The 25,285-nt window shown below is 52.4% G+C and overlaps 1 protein-coding gene across 4 annotated transcripts in view; it reads left to right on the top strand.

The window, feature by feature from the left end:
- MGRN1 (mahogunin ring finger 1) overlaps positions 1–25,285 on the top strand; it is a 54,081-nt gene continuing 28,796 nt past the window's right edge. For 2 of the 4 annotated variants that reach the window (XM_058570132.1, XM_058570134.1), the window contains exons 1-5: positions 1–180; positions 18,136–18,254; positions 19,883–19,971; positions 20,831–20,977; positions 22,289–22,406. In XM_058570132.1, the coding sequence (XP_058426115.1) occupies positions 93–180; positions 18,136–18,254; positions 19,883–19,971; positions 20,831–20,977; positions 22,289–22,406 (561 nt within the window). In that variant the 5' untranslated portion in view covers positions 1–92. The remainder of the gene's footprint in view (positions 181–18,135; positions 18,255–19,882; positions 19,972–20,830; positions 20,978–22,288; positions 22,407–25,285) is intronic. The other 2 variants (XM_058570133.1, XM_058570135.1) reach the window with 1 other exon arrangement.

Raw genomic sequence — 25,285 nt, 5'->3', positions numbered from 1 at the left:
GCCATCGTCCGTGCGGCCTGGTCCGGGCCATGTCCGCGTGAGGACGCTGCCGCCGCCCACCTCCCTGGCCCCGGCCCGGCACGCCGCGAACCATGGGCTCCATCCTGAGCCGCCGCATCGCGGGCGTGGAGGACATCGACATCCAGGCGAACTCGGCATATCGCTACCCACCGAAGTCCGGTGAGCGGCGGCCCCGGGCATGGAGGGAGAGGCGCGGGCCGGAACGCGGCTCCGGCGGCGGGCGCGGGGACAGGGCGCGCCCGCGCGGGCACTCCGCGGAGGGTGGCGTGGGGGCTCTGCTCGGCCCGCGGCCCTCCCTGCCGCCTTTCTGCCTGGGGCTCCGCGCGCCCTCGACCCGGACTCCGGGGCGGAGGTGAGGCCCTCGGCTGACTGCCTCGTCCCGGCTAACTGACCTTGGGTCAGTCACTTCGCCCCTGCGCGCCTCAGCTCCCTTGTCTGCGCAGTGGGGAGACTCTCAGTAGGAAACTCCTAGGGCCAGGGTGAGGTGCCAGCCACGACGCTGGCGAGGGGTTGGATGTGCCCGGCGCGTGGCTTGTGCTTACAAAGTGGTCGTTGTCAAAAAGATTGACGTCACACCATCGCCAGTTTTGGCTTTCTTTGGTGGCTTGGTGTGAAGACCCCGCCACTGGTTCTGGACACTCTCCATCCCATCTAGACAGAGGCTTAGCTCCTGTGACCTCCTGGCGTGTGGATGATGGGTGGGTGGTGGGAGGAGTGCGACTGGGCCCAAGGATACGATTATAATCTGTGGGAGAGAGGCTAGGAGTCCTTGCTGGAGAACAGGAGAATGGTTGGAGGGGACCTTCCAGGCTTTCTGGTCTCCTTTTTTGTGGCTTGGAGACCTGAGCCACTGGGGAGGAAGTGACTTTCCCAAGGTCTCAGAGCTGCGTGGAAGCACATTTGGGACCAGGACCAGGACCCCGACGCCCAGATGAGTTGTTCCCACTCTGTTCTGCTGCCTCTAATGATGTGTGTGGCCTGACCCAGAACTTTAGCTCCTGTTCCTCACTCTCCATCGCCTCATCTGGTCATTTTCTATGCAAAGGAGGGAAGAGGATAAGGGTTTTGGACGTCATGGGGGAATTTCAGATTGGCTCCTCTCTCATCCTGGCTTCTGAAGCATCTGTTCTGATGTTCTGGTCTTCTAGGCCTCGCAGTTGGCCTGCCAGCATCCACTACGCCAGGCTTCCTCTGAGTGTGGTCCAGGACCACCTGCTCCCATCTGTGGGGAAGCTTGTAAAACATGCGTTTCCCAGGCCTGGCCTCGGACCTGCTGGGGTCCAGGAACCCCCATTTAAAACCTATTCCCCAGGTGAGTCTGATGTCCACTCAAGTTTGGAACTGCTTTGCCCTGGTTTTGGAAGAGGAAAGATGAGTGTCTGGGGCTACAGGAAACAAAGGAGGTGGAGACTACCATGCTCTTGGGGATGCCGACTGGCCGACCATGCTACCTTGCTAATCAGTCAGGACACTCTTTCCCACTGAGCCTTGGCTTGCTTTCAGAATCCATTAACAAACACCTCAGTTAGCCACGACTAATGAATTGGGGCTGGCACCCAGGTGAATGCCACGGGCCACCTTGATTTTGCTGCAGGTGACAGCAGTGCTCTCCTGGGCCTGTCCAGTCCAAAGGCTGTCCTCTCTGTGTCCTCGTCCCTTGGCCACCTTGCTCAGGGATGGTGAGTTGGAGGCAGAAGGGACCTTAGCAGTACTTCAGCATGTTTCTGCAAGGTCAACTGGGCACTGCAGGGGGTCTGAGAGGATTTTAGGGGGTGCCCCCATGGACTCGTCAATCACTTTATGAGAAAGTTGTTCTCTTTCCATGTCTCTGTCAATTTTGTTGATTATATCAGAGAGAATCGTTGGGTGTCAGTTTTTTTGAACACCCCTGTAATGCTGTCCAATTTTTTTCCAGCTTTATTGAGGTGTAGTTGACACATAGTATTGTGGAAGTTTAAGGTGTGCAGCATGATGATTTGATATATGTATATATTGGGAAATGATTATCACAATACGGTTAGTTAACACATTCATCACCTCACAGCTACCTTTTTTTTTTTTGTGGTGAGAACTTTTAAGATCTGTCAGAACTTTCCGCATGCACTGCAACAGTACCTAGCTCAAATTTAATAACATTTACTTTGTTTTCATCGTATTTATTTATTTATTTATTTATTTTTTGTGAGGCAGATCAGCCCTGAGCTAACATCCATGCCAATCCTCCTCTTTTTGCTGAGGAAGACTGGCCCTGGGCTAACATCCGTGCCCATCTTCCTCTGCTTTTATATGGGACGCCGCCACAGCATGGCCTGAGAAGTGGTACATCCGTGTGCGCCCGGGATCCGAACCCGGGCCACCAGCAGCGGAGCACGCACGTAACCGCTACACCACGGGACCGGCCCCAGTACTTGTTTATTTTATTCCTAACAGCTTTATTGAGGTATAATTTGTGTGCCACACAACTTATCCATTGTAAACATATGATTTGGTGATTTTTAGTAAATTTGTAGAATTGTGCAGCCATCAGCACAGTTTTAGACATTTCTATCATCCCCCCGAATTTCCTTGTACTTGTTTGCAGTCAGTCCCTACCCCTGCTCCATCACTAATCTGCTTTCTGTCTTTAAAATTTGCCCTTTCTGGACGTTTCATATAAATGGAATCATACAACATGGAGTCTTTTTGTGTCTGGCTTCTTTCACTCAGTGTGTTTTTGAGGTTCATCCATGTTTTAGCACGTGTCTGTACTTTATCGTAAGGATGTAGTACATTTTGTTTATCTCTTTACCAGTTAAGGAACATTTGGGTCCACTTCTTGGCTCTTATGAATAATGCTGCTACACACATTCACGTGGCCCTGTTCAGTTCTCTTGGGTGTACACCTAGGAGGGGAACTGCTGGGTCATGTGGTAACTCTGTGTTTAACCTTTTGAGGAACTTTCAGACTGTTTTCCATAGTGGCTGCCTCATTTTACGTTTGTTCCCACCAGCAGTGTATGAGGGTTCCGATTTCTCCACATCTTTGCCAATATTTATTATTGTCTGTCTTTTTGATTATCGCCATGCTAGTAGGTGTGAAGTATCTCACTGTGGTTTTGATTTGCATTTTCCTGATGACTGATGATGTTGAACATCTTTTCCTGTGCTTATTAGCCATTTGTATATCATGTGTGTGTGTGAGAAATGTCTGTTTGTCTTCTATTTGATTTTTAAAGCTTGGATTGTCTGTCATCTTATTGAGTTGTGAGAGTTCTTTATGTATTCTGGATACAGCTCCTTTATCAGTTCTGTGATTTGCAAATATTTTCTCCCAGTCTGTGGCTTATCTTTTCATTTTCTTGATGGTATCTTTTGAGTAGCAAAAGTTTTAAATTTTGGTGAAGTTCAATTTATCAGTTTTTTCTTTTGATGGTTAATGTTTTTGGAGTTATATCTAAGAGATCTTTGCCTAGCCCAAGGTCACAAAGATTTTCTCCTATGTTTTTTCTAGAAGTTTTATAATTTTAGCTCATACATTTAGGTCTGTGAACGATTTTGAGTTAATTTTTTTCATGTATGGTTTGAGGTAAATATCTAAGGTCATTTTTTTTGCATATGGATTGTTATTTATTTCAACACCATTTGTTGAAAAGACTATGCTTTTCCCATCAAATCGCCTGTGCACCTTTGTCAAACCTCAGTTGACTATAAATGTGAGGGTTTATTTCTGCATTCCCTTGCCCTGCAGTCCCTTGCCCCAGTCACACAGCTGGCCGGTCCCCAGCTGGGCTCTTAAAGAGAAGGCTGTGTCCCACATGCAGAAGAGAGCCAGAGCACGGTGGGTGCCCACTCAGGGGGCCTGGCCCTGGGCAGCTGCTGCTACGGTTATTCCTCCTGCTGCTCTTGTTACTGTTGTGTGTCTCAGAGCGATGCCGGCCGCCCTGCCCTGGTGTTGAGGGAGGTCATGCTGGGACCAGATCACCCAAGAGAAGTGTCAGAAGGAGGGGCCATCGGCCCTGTGACCCACCAGCCCCGGGAGGGGGACTATGCCCAAGACCTAAACCTTTGCATATCAGGTGCGTGTGCTTTCTGAGCATGTTCACTGCCATTATCTTATTGGAGCTTTGCCGTGTCCTTGTGACACCAGACTTTTGTCCTCTCTGGTGGAGGAACTAGAAATCAAACTGAGCCCTTTGTCGCCCAGCACCTGGGCCTGGCACACCGTAGGCATTTAGTAGATGCTTATGCAGCATCATTACTGCAGAAAGCAGACCTGCTCTCTCTAGTGTACAAGCTGCTCAGACTGGGTTGCATCTTATCCATGGGGTGTCAGGCGGGGGTCTGAGGACTCCTGGGTCTGCTGCCATGTGATGGATGTCCTAGACTTGCTGCGGGTGCTTTTGTGTTGATGGCAGTCTAGAAATGTCTGTGAACGCAGCCGGCGACTCATGCTCCACACTTGTGTTGGGTTTACCCTTTCCAGAGTAAGGCTTTGCCGACTCTGATTTACTTGGCTCCTGAAGGAAAGAACCGAGGCAGGTGTTCTAGACGAGGGACAACATTCTGTGTCACTGAGGGTGTCCTCTGTCACTGGGGGCATTCTGAGTCCGTGGGCCATCACTGTCCCAAGAGTGTGAGACCCACGCGTTGGTGGCATTGGGATGGGGAGGTCAGGACCAAGGGGCTCCACCTGCACACAGGGATTTCCCCCCACCCCCCGTGCAAAGACCTGCACCGTCACCGCTGGCACCGTGAGCAGATTCAGCTTCCCCAAGTGTCGCCTGTGCCAGTCACATCAGAACTAGTTTTGTGCTTCTGCTCATGGTAACTTGGTTTGGATTTTATCATTGTAGGAGCTGTACAAATAAGCTGTATTTTCCCGGCTTCCGTTGCTATATTTTGGGTAAAAACAGCAACAAAACAACTGTTAAGTTGGCCGTGGGGGGCTGGGCGGCTGAGAAGCTGTTTCCTGAAGCAGCAGCTGAGGGGGCGTGGCTTTAGGGGCCTGCTGGTGGCACTGGGGCTCTGTGGCCACTGGGAGCTGAGGTGTGTGGGGCCTTGATGTTGGAGTGTCACCTGTCGTCAGGGTTTGAGAGGGCCCGGAGCTCTGTGTGTTCGTCTCTGAGGTCCCCGCTTCGGTCACTCAGTTCCATGTGTGTCAGGGCGCGATGACTCTGGGGACCTTTCATAGTTTTCTGGGAATTGTTGAGAAACTGTCCCTTTCTGATGACTCGAAAATCACCTGGCTCTAAGTCGCCTCCTGCCCGCCTCGCCCTCCCTGGGCTCTGTGGAACATTCCCCTGCTGGATGATTCATGCTGAAACGTAATAAAACCTCTCTCGGCCCTTGGAACTTGTGCTCTCTGCAGCCCACACAGCCCGCATTCCAGTTGAGGAAAGCCCGAGCTCGGGCGGGTCTGGTCTGGTGGCCAGTGGGCCCTTTACCCTGGGCCGGGTGGTGGCTGCTGCTGTCCACAGGCCGCCATGGGGCTGAGGGCCTGGCTGCCCGGGAGAAAAGGGGCGTGTGCATGTGTGCGTGTGTTTTCTTCCTCGCAGCTGGGGTGGACTCGACAGTGTGTACGACACACCCTTTCACAAGCATGGGCGGGGAAGTCGAAGATCAGTTTAGCACTGTGAAGACAAACACGCTGCGCACAGTCCTTTGTCCCTTTCTACCCTCAGCCTGTAGTGGTGTGATGGGAGGAGCACTGGATTCTGAGTCCTGAGGCCGAGTCTGGCCCCGGCTCTGCCAATAACATACTGTGGCCTTGAGCCAGTTTTCTTGCTCTTGGGTCCCCGTTTCCCCAGCTGCACCCGTGTTAACTTCTGGATCCCCAGGCCTCTTGCCATTCTGACTCTGAGAGTCCATGTGAGCGGGCAGGGAGGGACCAAGCCCTGGCCCTGGCCCAACCGAGGTTGTGTTTTTCAGTGGACTCGCAAGTTTCCTCGTGAACATCCTGGACTTCCTGGATGACCCCGGCGGGCAGAGACCACTGCTGCCTGCCTCACTTCCTAAACCCAGTGCTGCTGGGCCAGACATTTGCACGGGGCCATGTTCCATTGGGCATTTCCCGTGTGGTCATGTACAGGCATCTGGCCTCACATTTCTTTCTTGTCCCATAAAATGAAGGGCGATGGTGTCACATACACCACCCCTGCAGCACCTGACTTGGGGGCTTAGTAAATAACTGTGAAATTGTTCAGCTCTGCCAACTGCCCCCGTGGCTGCCCAGCTCCTCAGAGGTGGGGGGAACCAGGCTCAGCCCTGGCCTGTGCCCTGAGCGGGGGTGACCATCTCCCCAGGATGGTGTCGGAGGAGGAATGAGTGAGCAGTGGTGCCCCTCTGCTCTTAGCAGAAAAGCCGATGGGTGGAACAGCGTGGGAGAGCGGTCATTTGCTCTCTAGTAAGAAATTAGTTGGCTTGCTTTCTCATAGACGAAGGTGAGGAAGCCAGAGGCTTGTGAAATGACTGACATTGGACGTCTGTCTAGCTCTGTGTCTGAAAGAAGGCCTAAGGCCAGGTAGAAAGAACTCCATTTTCTCAGTCCTTTCATCTGGCTCCATCTCGACTTGGGCCTTCCCCCTTGGTCCTGGGCGCTGCGCATCTGCAGAGCCAGCCTCCCGAGGTGAGAGACCACTGTGCTGGCTCTGGCTGTTCTGATAATGCAGCTCTCTGTTTCCCGGATCTCCTGTCCCATGTGATCTCCGTGAATGACCGACCGCTGGGTGCCTTCAGGGGGAATCAAAAGAAGGAATTGTATTCAGTTCAGTGCTTTAAAAAATGTGTGTGTATATACACACAGATATATTTAAAATTGAAGTGTAACACATTTAAAAAATGTGCACATCATAAGTGTACCGCTTGATGAATGATCACGTTGAAGAAATAGAATGGTAGCCGTCCCAGAAGCCCCGTGGTGCCCCTTCCCCATCTCTGCCTCCCTCCCTGGGAAACGGCCTCCTGACTCCATTGGATGTGTTTTGCCTTGTGAAAGATGACAGGAGTGGAGCCATATTAAAATAGAGCCGGAGCAGCCATTTCAGAGGAATTGCCTTGCACGTCTTGTTTTCTTTATCTTCCAAACTGGAGCAAACCGCCAGCCTTCCAAGAAGTCAGTAAGGACAAGAATCTCCTGTCTGTAAGAACTGATGGATCTGGACGTTTCTGATGACTGGATCGCTAACCAGTCGATGAAGCACAAGTCTAGCCTCTTGCCTGATGACCGAACCTCAGGCCAATCTGTGAAGTACAAACCTAGCCTGACCTCATCTAGCACCAGTGAACTCTTCCTTAATACGACTCACCTCCTCCTCCATTTTTCCAGTAAAAACCCTAAGCCCCTCTCCTGTAATCAGGACACTGTTTGGATTTCTACCTGACTGTTTCCTCCCTGAATTGCAATTCTTTGATCCCAAATAAACGCTTTGCCTCTTAAAACTGGTGTCTGTTTTTGTGGGTTGACAGCCTGTTTCTGAGCTTGATATAAGTGGAACTGGACACTCTTCCCTCCACGTTCAGTGATGAGGGGCCCTGACAGTGTTCAGGGGCAGTGGTTGATTTCTTCTCTGCTACGTGGTATTCCAGTGTCTGTTGATGCCACTGTGTGTCGTCGGTTCACGTGGAGGGGCGTTGGGGGAATTTCCGCTTTGGGCTCTCGTGAATAATGCCACCATGGATGCTCTTGTGACTGGCTTTGGTGCCTATGAGTCTGATTTCTTTGGGTCCTTTTTTTTTTCACTCTTTTTAAAAATTATGGTAAAATACACATAACAGTGACTGTCTTAACCATTTTCGGTGTACAGTTCAGTGGCATTAACTACGTTCACATTGGTGTGCAACCATCACCACCGTCCATCCCCATAACTTTTCCTCTTGGGAAACTGAAACTCACAACCTTTTAACACCAACTCCCCATCGCCCCTCCCCCTCCCCGGCAGTCACCATTCTACTTTCTGTCTCTGTGATTTTGACTTCCCTCATTACTTCATCTCTTTGGGTCCATTTCTGTACCTGGCAGTGGGATCCGGGGCCGTCGGGTGCACGTGTGTAGCGTCAGCAGGGTTTACGGTTTGCTGGATCGCTCTGCATTCTCACCAACACTGGGTGGTGTCAGGTGTGTGTGTTTTATTTTAATAAATGTTTAATACATGTTAATATTTAAATAAATGTTTTTTTAATTTAGCCATGGATATCTCGTTGTAGTTTTAATTTACTTTTGCCTGATGACCAATGAGGTTGGGCAGCTTTTCGTGTGTAAATCGCCATTCATTTCTCTTCCTCTTTTTATGAGGTGCCTGTTGGTCTTACGCGTATTTTTTATATTGAGTTGTCTCTCTTTTCTCACTAATTTGCAGGAGTTCTTTCCTAAGAGCTTTTTATTACATTTTGAATTCTTTGGAAATTGGCTTTTGCTGTGGTGTTTATGGAAACCAGCTAAGACAAGAAATGGGGTGCATTTCTGGAACCCAAGGGTAGGGAACCAAGAGGTTGAAGCTGTCAGGACAGGGGAACCCGCACTGGCCTCAGTGTCGTGCTGCTGTGACATGCATGGAGCGATGGCTGCCCACCGAAGGCGCTCAGGGTGCCCGGTCCGGTTCCATGGGGGAGAAGTCTGAGTATTGGCCCAGCACCGTCAGGTGTCCACCTCGGCCAGCCAGCTCTGTCCAGGGGGTGGGGGCTGCGTGCTCTGGTGGCAGCTGGGGTCCACCCCTGTGGGTGGTGGAGGCTGTTTCCAGAGAAGTGTGTAAGCTGGGGAGGACCCCTACCCCCCCAAAAGGTGGCTACAAAAACTTACTCAGTGGGAACTCAGTGACCCAGAATCTTTGCTCGGTCAGAGTTGTTCTCAGCTCATGGTTCTCCCCTCCGTGCTGGGGCTGAGAGCTTTTATTTAATGTGGTGCTGCTGTGGTCATGCTTTCACCCTGGAGGGAGGCTGGGAAAGAAACGTTCGTCAGGTGTCTTCTCACCTGTGCAAGGCTCCTTTGCATAATCAGCTCCTTTTATTCAGAGATGTCCTCTCATCTCCAGTATGCAGATAAATCAAGATTCCAGCCAGTGTTCTTCACTGAGGCCTCCCATGTTACAGACGGGGACACTGAGGCCCAGAGAGGTTAGGCACGCTGAGCTGCCGGGCCTGAGTGTGGTGAGCAGAGGCTATTCGGTGCTCATGTGACCTCAGCACAGGGCACATCAATGAGCAGGGTGATTAGAGCTCGGTTGGACCCCCCTGGGGTCAGTCTCTTCTCTCTGACTCTTTGGGAACAGGCTCACAGGCTGTGGGCGGCTGGCCTCCCACCTGGCGGGGTGTTCTCGCCCGCCTGGAGATGCTTTCCCGAGATCTGCAGTCTCCGGGGGCTGTGATGTTCTGGTCTCAGGTTGGTCAGGCTCAGCTGGGACGTAGCGGAAGCACCGCAGCGGCTTTCAGGAAGCTGGTAATTGGGAACTTCTGTCCTGGTGTAGCATGAGAGAGATTTTCGGCCGGTGGAATCAGTGAGCTGTTCCTGGCCATCAGAGACGGCCTCGCCTTTCCCGCTCCCCCCACAGCGGTGGGAGTGATGGCTGGGGCAGCTGAGCGAAATCCACACCCAGTGTCACAGGTTCCAGTGCCAGTTGGGTTTCTTAGGAGGGGGGCACACAGGTGTCTTTGTTAAGGTCGTGGTTTACCTGGCAGGGATGTTGTGAATTATAATAAGAGGTATATGGTATTTGGTCTTTACCCATTTTTGGCACAGAGCTCCTAAAACCCTTGGAATTTCCTAAGTGATAAAAGTGAACTGGGTGTCTCTGATATTGGTAATATACCACTTTTAGTCACACCAGAATTTGTGTTAATGAATGACTTTTGGAAAGCACCTAAGGGTGGAGGCTGGTTGCCAGGGGAACCAGCCGTCTGATTAGAGGGTTGAAGCTGTCAGCCCCACCCCCTAACCTCTGGGGAGGGGGCAGGCCTGGAGATTGAGATGATCACCAATGGCCAACGATTTAGTCAGTCCTGCCTAGGACTCTATCAAAACCCAAAGGGTGGGGTTCCGAGAGCTTCAGAGTAGAGAACACATCAGAGGCTGGAGAGTGGCTTACCTGGAGAGGGCATGGGAGCTCTGCGGCCCTTCCCACATACCCCGCCCTGTGCATCTCTTCCATGTGGCTGTTCCTGAGTCGTATCCCTTTATAATAAACTCGTCATCTAGTGAGTAAACTGTTTTCCTGAGTTCTGTGAGCTGCTCAAGCAAATGAATCGAACCCAAGGAGGGGGTTGTGGGAACCTCTGATCTATAGCCAGAGGCACAGGTGACAACCTGGACTTATGATTGGCATGTGAAGTGGAGGGGAGGAGGGCCAGTCGTGTGGGACTGAGCCAATAAGCCGTGGGATCTAACGCTGTTTCCAGGTAGATAGTGTCAGGATTGAGCTAAATCTGTAGGCTGACAACCTGGTCAGTGTCTGCTGAGAATTGGGGAATTGGTTGGTGGTGTTGAGGAAAAAAAAACCACATTGGCCTGGCGTCGTTGAGAATGCAGGCTCTGGGGGCAGCACAAGTTTTCAGTGAGGACACCACCTCTCGCTGGTGTGTGGCTTGAGCGGGTTATTTGACTTCTCTGTGCCTCAGTTTCCTTGACTGTCGACTAGTACTCACAGTGTCGTCCACCTTCATTCATTTGGCGAATTTTTATAGAGCTCCTACTGTGTGCAGGCCAAGGTGGTGGTCACTGGGGATATGGGACGGTGAACAAACGTATGACCCCTGGTTTTGGCAGGGGGAGGACAGAGTGTAAACCCACCACCCTATGACCAAAACCAGTGACCCACACTGCCAAGTGAGTTGGGATAGGAGGCTTGCAGGGAGGTCATAGGAGGCCTGACCTCGGAGTCACAGGCGGGAGCAGCCTATTGGGCCAGAGGGAATGGAGAGAGCTCAGGGACCCTGGGAAATGGCCGGGAAGGTGGTGCGAGGCGAGGTGGGCAGCGCAGAGCAGAATCACTGGTTTGCAGAGTGGTGAGCGGGTGCCAGGCCCTTAGGTCAAAGTGTGGCATCTGGAGTGTGGGGAGGGAGGCTAGGTTACCTAGAACCGTGCTGGAAAGGGCACCGAGTCAGGCACTTGGAACCCACATTCCCCAGACAGACAGCTCTTGGGCCTTGTGGTGCTCCCGGGTATGCGGGCATCCCATTGCACAGCCCTGCCCCAGGTCGGAGAGAGATGAGGGTCATCTGTGTGTGAGTCCATACGCGGTCCCCATGTTGGGGCTGCAGAGGGAAGGCCTTTCTGAGCTATACACGGGGTGAGCCAGGGCAGGTGAGGTGTGAAGGCGTCGTGGGCAGAAGCGTTGAGGCTGGAAGGCACAGGTGTGCTGGAAGGGCTGGGAAGAAGGGTGGGTGCTGCCGAGAATCGAGGTGGGAGGTGAGGGAGGCTCCAGGGACGAGGAATCAGGTGCTGGCCCCGGGGGCTGGAGGGGGCACGGAAGGGGTTAAGGGGTCGAGTTCAGATGTCCCATTTTTGTTTTAAGCAGATTCCTCCAGGACTGTGAGGAGGTCCTTCAGGGGACCACCAGAACAGCAGCCTGGTCTGAGGAGCCGCTGACCTCCCCCAGGGGGGCTCTGCCTCTGATGATGTCTCTTCATTCAGCTCTTGGGTGAAGCCAGGAGTTGATGCAGCCGTGGCCATGGTAGTGGTGGTGGTGGCTGTCCCCACAGTGATGCTGGGTGGCACCTCGCCTGCCCAGCTTCTTTCTGTTGTGGGTGTCCCAGAGGTTGGTGGGTTTGGGGGCAAATGCTTCTCACGATCCAGACCTGGGACCTCAGACCCAGTGGATCTGTCTAGTCCCTTTGGGCTTTTATAACAGAATACCACAGACTGGGTAGCTTATGAACAGCAGAAATTTCTCACAGTTCTGGGGGCTGGGAAGTCCAAGATCAGGGTGCCGGCACATTTGGTGTCTGGTGGGGGCTGGCTTGCTGGTTCGCAGATGGACCTTCTCACTGTGTCCTCACCTGGTGGAAGGGGTTAGGGGGCTCTCTGGGGTCTCTCTCTCTCTTTTTTTTTTTTGTGAGGAAGATCAGCCCTGAGCTAACATCCATGCCAATCCTCCTCTTTTTGCTGAGGAAGACTGGCTGTGAGCTAACATCTGTGCCCATCTTCCTCCACTTCTTTTTTTTTTTAATTTTATTTATTTATTTTTTTCCCTGAGGCCCCAGTAGATAGTTGTATGTCATAGCTGCACAACCTTCTAGTTGCTGTATGTGGGACGCGGCCTCAGCATGGCCGAAGAAGCAGTGCGTCGGTGCGCACCCGGGATCCGAACCCGGGCCGCCAGCAGTGGAGCATGCGCACTTAACCGCTACGCCACGGGGCCGGCCCTCTTCCTCCACTTTTAATGCGGGACGTCCCACAGCATGGCCTGAGAAGCGATGCATCAGTGCACACCTGGGATCCGAACCCGGGCCGCCAGCAGCGGAGTGCGCACACTTAACCGCTACGCCACGGGGCTGGCCCTGAGATCTCTTTTATAAGGACACTAGTCTCGCTCATCAGAGCTCTGTCCTTGTGACCTGATCATCTCCCAAAGGCCCCACCTCCACATGCCATCACATTGGGGGCGAGGTTTCAACACGTGAATCTCGGGGACACAAACAGTCTGTAGCAGGGTCCCAGACTCTGGTCTCTTGATAAACTTGGGCTTTAAAAACTTGGAGTGCGTAGAGGGATTCAGAGCAGAGGTTTTTGGGGAGAGTGTGGAGGTCCCTGTTTTACTCTTCCCACCCGTCTCCCCGTCTCCTCAGGAGATTCCCAGCAGGTTTGGTGTGGCTCCTTGGAGGCCCTTCATTTAGTGGATCCGTCTGGGCTCTCCATCTGACCTGTGTTTTCCCATTTTACTCTGATCCCCTGGAGGTCTTTGCCTGTCCTGGTGCCTTGCTCCTTAGCAGGGTTAGATCATTTAAGTAATTCAGAACGTTTCCACTTTTTGGTTGTAAATGATGCTCATTGCACACGTGTTCTACCAGACATTTGGAAGTGAAACAGACGAAACAAGAGGGAACCCCACAGTCCGCTTGCTCGCTCTGTGGTCCGTGAGGAAGGGATGGCGCCTCCCCACCTCCCCCGCCATCACTGAAACAGGCTTTCACTGGTGGTCTCAGGGCTTTGATTTTCCTCATCTGTAGAAGATGGTGAACATGTGTGTCCTTCCGCACCTGGCGTGTATAAAGGAAAGTGGGGCCGTGTGTGGGAACGCTGCGAGGCCCCCCAGGAAGGGCACTCTCCATCTTGGTTTCAGTGGCTGTTCACCTGTTTGTCATCCATGTCACCTGGATGCCCGTAATTAGGGCAGAGAGGAGGTGAACCATCTGAGCTTGAGTGCCCCTGGACCGGTGACAAGAAACAGGGGACAGAGGCATGAATTTGTTGTAGCCAAAGTGTTTGAGCACAGCCCCTCTGAGGTCTGAGGCTGTGGGGTCCTGGAGTGTTTTGGTGCCTTGTAGTTGGGGCTTCCAGGCCAAAATCGGGACCCTGTGTCCTCTGGCAGGCCCTCCAAAAGGATTTTTGATAGGAATGCCTTCGCGTGTGGCTCATTGTGTGTGAACAGCCGCCCTTTGTGACCGGCAGTGACACGGCTGACCCTTAACCACCGTGCCCTGTGCTGCGGGAGAGGGGCGCCCCGCCTGGGGTTGAGACACACCATGGGCTCCGCCATCACCAGCTGCGTGACTCTGAGCTCAGTTTCCCACATGGAAAGTAGGGGCAGGATTTGTCCCCTCTTGATAGGTTCTGTGGGAAAACCGGGCCGGGGCACCATGGGAGAGGGGAGAAGAACCGGGGCGGGGGGGGGGGGGGATTGGGAGGGAGGTTTTGGTTCTCTTTTCATCTTTGAGTCTTCCTTTTTCTTTCTCCCCCTCAGTCGCCTTTTCTTTCTCTTTTCCTTCCCTCCCTTTTCATACCTCTGCCTGCTCTTGGTCCTCAAGTGTGCACGCACACACAGATGCCCACATATATGCATAACACACACATACCATACCCACATACAGACATTTGCATACACAAGCACAACATACACGTGCGCGAACACATACACATCTGTATGCACACATATACACACTTGCATACATACACATATGCACAATACACCTGTAGGCACACATGCACATGTGGGAGTGGCTGCCAGTGCCCTCTGATGCGCACGTTCCTCCTTGAAAAGTTCATTTTTAAAAAATGTGAACGTTCTATTTTATTATTTTTTTGTAAGGAAGATCGGCCCTGAGCTAACATCAGCCAATCCTCCCCTTATTTTTGCTGAGGAAGACTGGCCCTGGGCTAACATCCGTGCCCACCTTCCTCCACTTTATATGGGACGCGGCCACAGCATGGCCCGACAAGCGGTGCATCGGTGCATGCCCGGGATCCGAACCGGCAGCCGCCGTAGCGGAGCGCGTGCACTTAACCGCGTGCACCACCGGGCCGGCCCCAAAATGTGAACGTTTTAAAAACACATAGGAAAGTGCAGAGAGTAGTTTAGCCAGTGCCCTCCATTCGGAATCCACGGGTCACTTTTTCCATGCTGTCAAACAGCGCCTCCCCCAACACGTCTCCTCCTGCCCTGTCTGCACCCGGCGCTTCCTTCCCATGTTTGTGTCGTGAGCCGGGGGCTGCCTTGTGATGTGTGTCCACAGTCCTGTGTTTGCTCCGTGCCGCTCTGCGGAGCCTGGCGCAGACCTTTCGCCTGCTGTGCTGTCCCGTCTTGTGACTGCCACCGTCTGTTTCTCCGCTTCCTTATCAAGGAGCGTGGGAGGTGGTTCCAGCTTCTTATGTGTAAAGGGCTTTTAGTGATCACCATGTTGTATGTCTCTGCAGCCAAAATATATACATACATTGGAATTAGGGTTTTAGGGGCCGGCCCCGTGGCTTAGCGGTTAAGTGTGCGCATTCCGCTGCTGGCTGCCCGGGTTTGGATCCCGGGCGCATACCGACGCGCCGCTTGTCAGGCCGTGCTGTGGTGGGCATCCCACATAAAGTAGAGGAAGGTGGGCATGGATGTTAGCTCAGGGCCAGTCTTCCTCAGCAAAAAGAGGAGGATTGGCATGGATGTTAGCTCAGGGCTGATCTTCCTCACAAAAAAAAAAAAAAAAAGTGAGACTTTTTCTTCTGGTTTGAGTGGCCATCACAAACACCCAATTGGTTAAAACAACACCAACATTACAGTTTTTATAAATAACAAATGTAAATAAAAGATGTTGAACGTGTACCTCTTAAGTGGATGGGCTGTTTTTTTCCACCAGTGAATTCATGTGGTCACAGCTGTGTGTAACCTGTTGCTGGAATGAGACAGGTCAGCGTCCATTCTAGTTCTGTGTTTCATTTCAAGTTGAAAATGCTTGTTCATGAATAAGTAGATGGGAATGAACAGGGGTTTGATATAGCAGTAGCATCCAGTTCCAAGTTATGTACCAAAAAAAGATAAAGATCACATAAAGATCTAATACCAAAAAAATATTGTTGATGATTTACCATCTGAAAACTCCAGTTCCTCCAGTTCCTAATAACAGCTTTATTGAGATATAATTCACATGCTGTGAAGTGTACGGTGCACTTACTAGTTTTTCCAGAACATGGTTCTAGTTTTGTGATAGTACAACCGCTGCTGTAACACACATCCTTCTCCCCTGTCTCCAGTCTTTTTAAAAGAATTTTTCTTGTTTTAAAATAATACACGTTAAAAATAAATCAGTAAATAAAATAGTACATGTTAATTGAAGACAACATATAAAATACAGTTAAAGCAAAAAAAAGTAATACTCATCCATTGCCTCTTAATCCAGAGGTTTTAGTTTGCAGCGTTTATACCTCTGAGGTTATTAAAGCTTAAAACTGCACTGAGATGTGGGGGCCTTCTGTGCATAGTACAGTATCAGGTTGTGAAGGGTGCTGTGGGGAGAATATAGCAGAGAAGGGGAGTGGGCAAGCAGGCTGGAAGGGTGGAGCTTGTAAATTTAAAAGGGAATAATCAGAAAAGGCCTTGCTGAGAAGGAAACATGAGGTGAAGGATCAAGGCAGAGCTCTGGAGGAAGATCTTCACAAGCAGACGAAACAGCAAGTGCAAAGGCGCTGGGGTATGAATGGAGTTGGCAGAGTCTGCATTGAACAGGGCCTTGCAGGCCATGGGGAGGCGTTTGGAACTTATTCTAGCATGATTGGGAAGCCATCAGAAGTTTGTGAGCAGTGGGATGTGGAAACAGACTTTGGGGTTAGGTGAGAGTGGGGAGACTGGTGGAGCGGATTGCAGTAATCCAGGCAGGGATGCTGGTGGCTTTGACCAGGGTGGTGGCCATGGAAACATGTTAGAATCAGGAGCCTGGAGGGGAGAAAAAATCACCCAGACTGGATTTCGGAAGCCCATTATATTGTCTTTTGCTGAGTAATATATTAAAAATTTAGCTGTTTGTAACAATAAATCCTTACGATCTCACGGTTTCTGTGAGTCAGGAATTTGGGAGTGGCTTAGCTTAGTAGTTTTGGCTCAGAGTCTCCCAAATTCCTTGAGGTTGCAGTCAGGCTGCAGGATCTGCCTCCAGGTGGCTCCCTCACTGGGGTGGCAAGCTGGTGGCTGGAGGCTGGAGGCCTCAGTTCCTTGCCTAGTAGACTGCTCTAGAGGGCTGGTTGAATGTCCTCACAACATGGCAGCCGGCTTTCCCCAGAGCCTCAGAAGTCCCGCTTCATCGTTTCCACAGTATCCTGCTGATTACACAGGTCAGCCCTGCTCAGTGTGGGGAGAGTCTACCCAGAGACATGAATACCAGGAGGTGAGCACCGTGGGCCATCTTGGAGGAGAGTACCTCACCCATCTACTGCCTGTGGAGAGGAAACTCTGGAGACTTGTTGGATAGAAAGTGATTGGGCCTTGAAGCTCCCCCAGGAGGAGGTTGGAGCAGGAGGCTCTGGGCCAGGGACCTGTCTCTCGCCTGGAAGGCCTTGTGGGAACAGCCTGGCTCCCGTGCCCCATTCTGCCTTCTCCTGGGCCTTCCCTCCAGACCAGTTATAGCCTCAGTCCTCATGGAGGGAGCCAGAGGCGAATGGAATGATAACACAGATCCACACAGAGTTTTAAACTGTGGTCAGCGGTGAGGTGGAAAAGTACTCGGTGCTTGGATTAGAGTTGGGGGAGCTGACTGAGTCTGGGGGTCAGGGAAAGTATGTTAGTCTGCCAGGGCTGTCGTAACAAAGTACAGCTGTCCCTCAGACTCTGAGGGATCGGTTCCAGGCCCCCCTGTGGGTGCTTAAGTCCCTTATGTAAAATGGCACAGTATTTGCATATAGGCTATGCACATCCTCCCGTATACTTTAAATCATCTCTAGATTACTTATAATACCTAATACAATGTCAATGCTGTGTAAAAAGTTGTTATACTGTATTGTTTAGGGAATAATGACAAGACAAAAACATCTGTGCATGTTCAGCGTGTTCGCAACCATCATAGGCCTTTCGATCTGTGGTTGGTTGAATCCACAGATGTGGAATCATGGATGTGGAGGGCCGATTGTACCACAGACCAGGTGGCTTAAAACAGCAGAATTCATTCTCTCATGGTAATGGAGGCCAGAAGTCCAAAATCAGGGTATGGACAGAGCCGTGCTCCCTCTGAAGGCTCTAGGCTGGGAGCCTTCCTGCCTCTTCAGCCTCTGGCGGCTCCAGGCGTTCCTTGACTCCAGTCTCTGCCTCCGTCGTCACACTGCCGCCTTCCCTCTGTCTCTGTATCCAAATCTCCCCTCCTTTCTCTCATGGAGACACCGGTCACTGGATTTAGGGCTCCCCAGTCCAGTCTGACCTCCTCTTCACTTGATTATCTCTGCAGAGACCCTGTTTCCAGATAAGGTCACACGCACAGGTATGGGCGGTTAGGACTGGGACGTGTCCTTGTGGGGACACACCTCAGCCCACTGCAGACAGCAGTTATGCTGGAGTAAGGCCTGGAGGGGTCCGTGGGCAGGGAGGAGAGGTCCGGGGCAGGGCAGGACGCAGAGGCTGAGGCCGGAGCAGGGGGTGGCCCTGAGGCCTCTCTGGGAATGGAGCCTTTCTCAGGGCTGACCGGCAGGTGCTCCCACTGGGCCCTGTGGAGCTCATCATCTACAACTGTGTTTCCATTTTTACGCAGGAAACTACTTTGCCTCGCACTTTTTCATGGGAGGTGAGAAATTCGACACCCCGCACCCTGAAGGTTACCTGTTTGGAGAGAACATGGATCTGAACTTCCTGGGCAATCGCCCAGTCCAGGTGGGTCTCAGGGCTGAGCATGGGGGCGTGGGGGTGAGGCCCCTGCCCTCAGCCGTCTGTGTCTCAGCTGTGAGGACGAGCAGGGGCCACGTCACCCCAAATGGGGCAGAGCTTGCCCGATGGGTGTGTACATGTGACGTGGACTGGGGCCTATCCTGGCGCTGCCCCTTTAAAGGCTGGACAGCTGAGGGTGAATCACTGAGGGACAAGGCAGCTGCTACTGAACCCAGTGGCTCCAGGCTGTGGGGCTGCCGAGGGTTATAGATCTGATCCCAGGCCTCTTGGATGGCTGTCTTTAAAAAGAAAAAAGAACACTCACTTTCTATAGAACACTGGGCAAGAGCCGTGATCCAAGGGAGAGATGCACATGGCCAGTGGACATTGTCAGAAGCTCATCTTCACTAGTCACCAGAGGAGCATCCGCTGTTTATTCATTCTGAGCACATTTGGCACCTGCTGTGTGCCTGGGGCTCTTCTAGTCTGGGGGGCGCGGGGCAGAGGACATATCCTGCCCCATCCCTTGTGGGGGGTGCAGACAATAAAGAAGAGAACATTTGATGAATTGGGACTAAAAAGCGAGAGGGAGACGGGCGAGGGCCCATGTGGGGGCACGCTGAGCAGGGAATTGGGTTTTGTACTTTGAAATGATGGTCCCCATTGTGAGTGTGGGGTCAGCCGGGAGGCTCTCTCTCTCAGGAGACACTGGACTCTGTCCCCAAGGCTGCTGAGTCCTGGGGTGTCCCTGTCCCCTGGCAAGGTGGGGAGTCCTCTGGACCAGGGGACTCCAGGCTGTTTTAGCCGTGGAACAGCTGATTGACACAGTCTTGATCCTTTAACGGATGGAAGGCGAGGGGCTGGGGCCCAGACTGCAGTGTCCCCTACCAGCGGGACGCCTGGGGCTTCCACATTGTGCTGAGCCTGCCGCACCCTCCCAGGTCCACGAGAGCGAGAACAGAACTTCACCCTCCGGCCCAGGGCCTGGCTCATACAGGCCTCCCGTAAATCTGTTTCTTTATTTAACTTTTACTTTGAGACCCTGGTAGATTCATCTGCAGTTGTAAGAACTGCTACAGCGAGAGCCTGCATGCCCTTCAGCTGGTTTCCCCCGTGACAGCGTCTTGTAAAACTCCTGCGCTGTCACCAGCAGGAAGCTGACGCTGATGCACCCACGTTCTCCTGAGGCCGCCAGTTTACAGCACTCACCTGTGTGCGCGTGTCCCTTCTGGAACCTTTATGGACTATCGTCCTTGTGTGGAAAGCCTGCCTTGTTGAGGGCAGCAGTGGGACGTCAGGTCCCACCTCCGGGAACGCGGCCTGGGAGCCCCAACCCTAACCGCTGCCCCTGGGTCCCTAGGGTCAGGTCGCACTCGCTGGGGGTCGTTCCTGGAATTGGGGGGCCATGGCCATGTGGCCGGGTCCTTCAGGGTGATTCTGGTCCCGGCTCCCCACGTGCCCACCTTGTTGGCTTTGTTTTCCTTCATGCGAACGAGGATAATGCCGTCCACTGGTCGGCATGAGGGCCCTAGAGGACAGGTGGGTTGTGACCCTTGCTCCAGTTATCCCTGTCTTCTGGCCCCTGCCGTGCCCTGGGGAGTCACCTGACGTTGCTTTGGGTCTTCCCCTTCTAGTTTCCTTATGTCACCCCCGCCCCCCATGAGCCGGTGAAGACGCTGAGGAGCCTGGTGAACATCCGAAAGGACTCGCTCCGGCTCGTGAGGTAACCCTTGACTCGCTCTGTGGGGCACTGCAGCCCCACACAGTCCCCTGATGCTTGGAGGTCTCTGCTCCCTCGTGTGTAGAATCAGAAGGCTGCAAGCAGGACTCGACCTGGGGCTGCCCCTGGGGTGAGGGTGGGAAGGGGTGAGGGCCAGCAGGGTTCTGCTTGTGAATCGAGCTTTTATTTTTTTATTATAATGTTTTTTTTCCTCCCCCCCAGAGCCCCAGTAGATAGTTGTACGTCACGGTTGCACAGCCTTCTAGTTGCTGTATGTGGGACGTGGCCTCAGCATGGCCGGAGAAGTGGTGCATCGGTGCGCGCCTGGGATCCGAACCCGGGCCGCCAGTAGCGGAGCGCGCACACTTAACTGCTAAGCCACGGGGCCGGCCCATGGAACCGAGCTTTAGACCAGGGTTTCTCAGTCAGGCCACTGTGCCCCAGGGACATTGGGCCGTGTCCAGGGACATTTTTGTTCATCACAACTGTGGGGGAGGTGCTACTGGCATCTGGTGGGCAGAGACCAGGGATGCTGCTCAACACCCTGCAGTGCATGGACGGCCCCACAGCCCCTGAACATCAGGGCCGAGAAATTGCTTTAAACCTGGAAGACTTGAGGCACTGGGGCCATCTCTAAACCAAGAGGGCTCGTCTCCCTTTCTGTGGGCAGGAGAAGGAGAGCCCTGTATTGTTGGGCCTTATTGTCCAAATGGGGAACAGCCTCCACGTTTCTAGAAAGATGGGATGTGGCCAGGCACCTGGCTCCGGGGGCCCCTCGGGGTGGTATGTGCTGTGTGGGGTGGGGACGCTCTTGCAGGCATGGCCCCTGATTTTTCTGCCTGTTCCTCTGCCTCCCTGGCAGGTACAAAGATGGTGCCGACAGCCCCACGGAGGATGGCGAGAAGCCCCGTGTCCTCTACAGCCTGGAGTTCACCTTTGATGCCGACGCCCGGGTGGCCATCACCATCTACTGTCAGGCGGTGGAGGAGTTCCTGAATGGGACGGCCACGTGAGTCCCAGAGGCACCCGGCGGGCCAGGGTTCAGGGGGACTGGCCCCAGCAGCTCTGCTTCTGTCTGTATTATGTATCTGAGCTTTCAGAGAGTTTATTTGAAATAAGGGTCCTGCTAGCCCAAAAAGTTTGAAATCTGCAACTTCAGTGCGACCATGGCAGGGCTGCCTCCAGTCTCCAAGGCCACACCCGGATGGGACGGGACGGGACAGGACGGGCTTCTGTTCTGTAGGAGAAAACCACTCGGAGGCCAGGTTTGATCTGGGGATGGAGCAGTGGTTGAGCTCGGGCTTTAAGTCTCTGTGTGCACACGAGCAACCCCCTCCTGCAGTGCCAGTCTCTCAGCCAGATGTGCCTACGCCCTTGAGACTGTCCTTCGTCCTAGAGACTGAGAGAGGCCCCAGATACAGCAGGTGTGAGTGGGGCAGAGGATTGCGTGTTGGATTCCTGAATGCGGAGATGCTGGAGTTTATCAGAGTTGAAAATGCATGTACTCTTCGACCCAGCCATTCCTTTTCTGGGAATTTATCTTGGGGATATGCTTGCACGTGTGTCTAAGATATGTGCAGAAGTGGGTCCTGGAAGCATTGTTTGGAATAGCAAGGTATTGGAGACCACCTGGTGTCCCCCAGTGGACCTGGTTGAATCAGTTAGAGTGAAACCGCAGTGGAGCCCAGGCGGTGTTCAGAGAACACGACACCTCTGTATGTGATGATTCTGGGACAGCTTTGGGGTGCATGAGCAGTGAAGGAGCAGTGTTGGTGGGCTGCTGTTGGAACAGTAAAGAAGAGACACTGTGCGTACAGGCATGAATATGCCTTGACTGCCCGGGAATGACACATGGGTCGAGGATGGGGCAGAGAAGCAGGTGGCTGGGCTCAAGCGTGGGTGGGGGTGGGGCGCACGGCACTTTGCACCCTGTGCATTTTTGTACCACGTTCGTTCAAAAAAGTCAGCAAACTGTAAAAACCAAATGGAAAGGCATAGCCACATCTGGAAAGGGAGCAGAGTTGTTGGGTAGGGTGGGCTCGGAAGCCTTGTAACCAGGCCCGACTCGGGCAGAGCTGGTGGTGAGCAGAGTGAGGCCTGTGGGAGGGCGAGGGCCACGTGCCATGTAGGCCGGCTTCCTGCCCCACCAGAGAAGGCTGGGACCTGCAAGTTTGGTTTCCTCTAGGTCCCCAAAAGACCAGTGGCTGCTGGCCTCTGTGTCAGAGGTCCTGCACCAGCGAGGGTTGCCCTGAGGACAGGGCGCAGCAGACCGTTTGCTCAAGGCAGAGTCTCATGTCCTTTTTCTTGGCTGCCCCTTCAGGTACAGCCCCAAGAACCCTGCCCTGCAGTCTGAGACCGTCCACTATAAGAGAGGTGTGAGCCAGCAGTTCTCCCTGCCTTCCTTCAAGATCGACTTCTCAGAGTGGAAGGACGATGAGGTAACCTCCTGGCTGGGCACCCCTCTCCCCTGGCCCCTTTCCTGAATCCCCTCCCCTTTGTGGGGGCGGCAGGCCCTGTGGGGCCTGTTTGCTCAGATTCCTTGCATGGTTGCTAAACATCAGGAGTGGCTGCTGACCAAGGTCTGTGTGCTCGGTCGGGTGTGCCTTGGACCGTGGAGTGTGGTTCGGTCCTAATGTTGGCTAGTCTGGATGATCGAGGCCGGAGGGAGCAGCAGCAGTTAGAGGCCCTGGTACCAGGCTTTGGGGTGGTTTTCAGGGCCAAAGGACGGCAGGGTGGCGGGATCCCTTCCACCCAGAGATTCCACAGCTGGGGGTGGTAATTTACATGACAGGAGGGATGTTCACTGCAGTTATGTCTGTGATAGTAAAAACTGGAAACAGCCTACATGTTCATCATGAGGGGATTCCTTAGTTCACTGATGTTAGAGGAACCATCTATATATGTAATATGGGCACCACAGTTCACTTCTATTATGGGATGCCATGCAGCCTTACAGCAGATGCAAGAGACCTGTGTATACCATACATACTGGTGTGGAGAACCCCTGCTGGGCTCAGAGAAGAATAAGTTGCAAACTAACACAGTATACATCTATGTGACAACTGCAAAAATGCACAAAATTATTTCTTCAGGTACATGTATGTGTATATAATCCTAGAGGAAAAACTGGAAAAGGTCCCCATCAAGCTGAAGACAGTGGTTATTTCTGCAGAGGGTCTTGGTGTAAGGAAGGGAGCTATATAACACACACACTACCCATATGCAGTGTGAGTGTCGATACTGTCTACAGTTCTGAATTATTTTGTTTCATTTTCTTTTTTTTTACCAGCTTATTAAGTTATAATTTACATACCATAAAACTCACCCATTTTAAATGTTCAGTGATTTTTAGTAAATCTGTGATCACAGCCACCACCACAATCCAGTTTTAGAACATTTCCATCTTCCCAAAAGGATCCCTTGTGCCCATATACAGTTAATTCCTTTTCATACCCCCCACCCCTGGCAGCCACTCATCTGCTGTCTATCTCTATGGATTTGTGTATTCTGGACATTTCATATAAATGGAATCATGCAATATGTGGCCTTTGTGTCTGACTTCTTTCACTCATCTGAGTTCTCTAGTTTTTTTAATAGAAGGCAACATGCATTATGTTACTAAAATACGTAAAGGGGGAAGGAATGGAGTAGCAAGGCATGGTGTGGTCTAGGAATCGGCCAGGAAGGTTCTGGATTATGGGGTATAGACAGTTTGCTTTTGGCTGTGTGTGCTTGCTAGTCAGGGTGTTTTGATGGCCAGCAACAGAAGCTGCCTGTGCATCACTTACTTGAGAAAGATGGGTCTTCTGAAGGAAGGACGGCACAGTTGAAGCCAAAGGAAGAGCTGGACGGCTGGTCCCTAGTTCCGTCCCTCTGTGTACACACTCCAGTTCCAGTACCCAGCAGGTGCGTCTGGTCCTGCGCACCCTTCTGTGAATGGGAGAAGGCAGCTCCCCAAAGGAAAAGGGGCCTGGGAGGGCACAAAGGGGCTGGGCGGACACGCAGGTGCTCTCGCCTGTGGTGACTTGTGGGTGGGCTGGGCTGAGGCTGCTCCTCAGTTTGGTGACCTCTGTCAGAGTCCAGTCCCTTGGCATTTTGGCCCCAAACCAGATCCCCTGTGCGTTTGCAGATGTGCTGAGTCGGGCCACTGGTTTGGGTTCTAGACTCCCAGTGAGGTCACTTGTCCTGGGGGCACACCTGGCTGGTGCCAGTCTCGAGTGCCACATAAAAGCGCCCCCTTTCCTCCCTCAGAGCGTCAGGGAACCCACATCCCTGACTTGTCAGCGTGTGGTGTGGGTAGGTGCGGCAGGCGTGGTGGCGGCTGCACCGGGCCTGTCCAGTGTTGAGTTACCCCAGGACCCCATCCTCATCTTTGCCTTCTCTGATTATCACCTCAGCTAATGTGTTCCTCTCAAAATCAACTCACAGTTTTTCTTTTATGTAATTTTTTATTGCAATAGAATACACATAACATAAAATTTACTGTGGGTGGCGTGAGGTACATTCACAGTGAAGTGCGCCACTCTGCAGTTCCAGAACATTTTCATCACCCTGGAAAGAAACCCTGCACCCATTAAGCAATCACTCCCATTCACCCCTCTTTTACATGTATTTTTAAATGGAAACTTTATCAGTCATTACTGTAGCTGGGAAACTGCCAGGCCTTGCCGTAAATAGAAGGTTCCGGAAGTTAAGCTGTATGGAGAACAAAATGGTGTTATTATGTCTTACGTCCTAGCATCGTGGCGTTGCCTGCTGAAGGCGTGGAAGAGGGTGTTGGCAGGTGTGAGAGACGTGACAAACACTCTGGTCCCAAACTCAGATTGCTCCTTCATACTAGGGTGCTCAGCCTTGGTGCTGTTGACGCTTGGGGCCTGGGTGCTCTTCGTGGTGGGGCCGTCCTGTGTTCCCTGGGATGCTGAGCAGTGTCCCTGGCCTCTGCGTCAGGAATGTCCCCTTGCTGCCATTGTGACGACCAAAGATGTCTCCACATGGCCAGGTGTCCCCTCAGCAACAAGCATTGTGCCATCGGAGGCTTAGCCATCCTTTTTTTAGCTATTTTCCCCAGATTTGCCTATTTAAAGATTATAACAGTAATATATGCTTATTGTAAAATGTGCAAATTATACAGAATTTGTAAAGCAGAATGTTCCCCGACAGTTGAGTCTCCTTCTCCAGGGGTGACCACTTCTGACCATTTGGGGTGTGTGCTCCAGACTTTTTTCTTGTGTGCATTTGTTTTTTGTAAAAATGCAGCCATATTGTACAAATATCATTTTGTAGTTTGTTTTTCTTAAATAGCTTACTGAGATATAAT

The sequence above is a fragment of the Diceros bicornis genome, chromosome 26 (genome assembly GCF_020826845.1).
Source record: "Diceros bicornis minor isolate mBicDic1 chromosome 26, mDicBic1.mat.cur, whole genome shotgun sequence".
In the NCBI taxonomy this organism is placed as follows: domain Eukaryota; kingdom Metazoa; phylum Chordata; class Mammalia; order Perissodactyla; family Rhinocerotidae; genus Diceros; species Diceros bicornis.
This window is presented reverse-complemented; position numbering and strand designations above follow the sequence as displayed.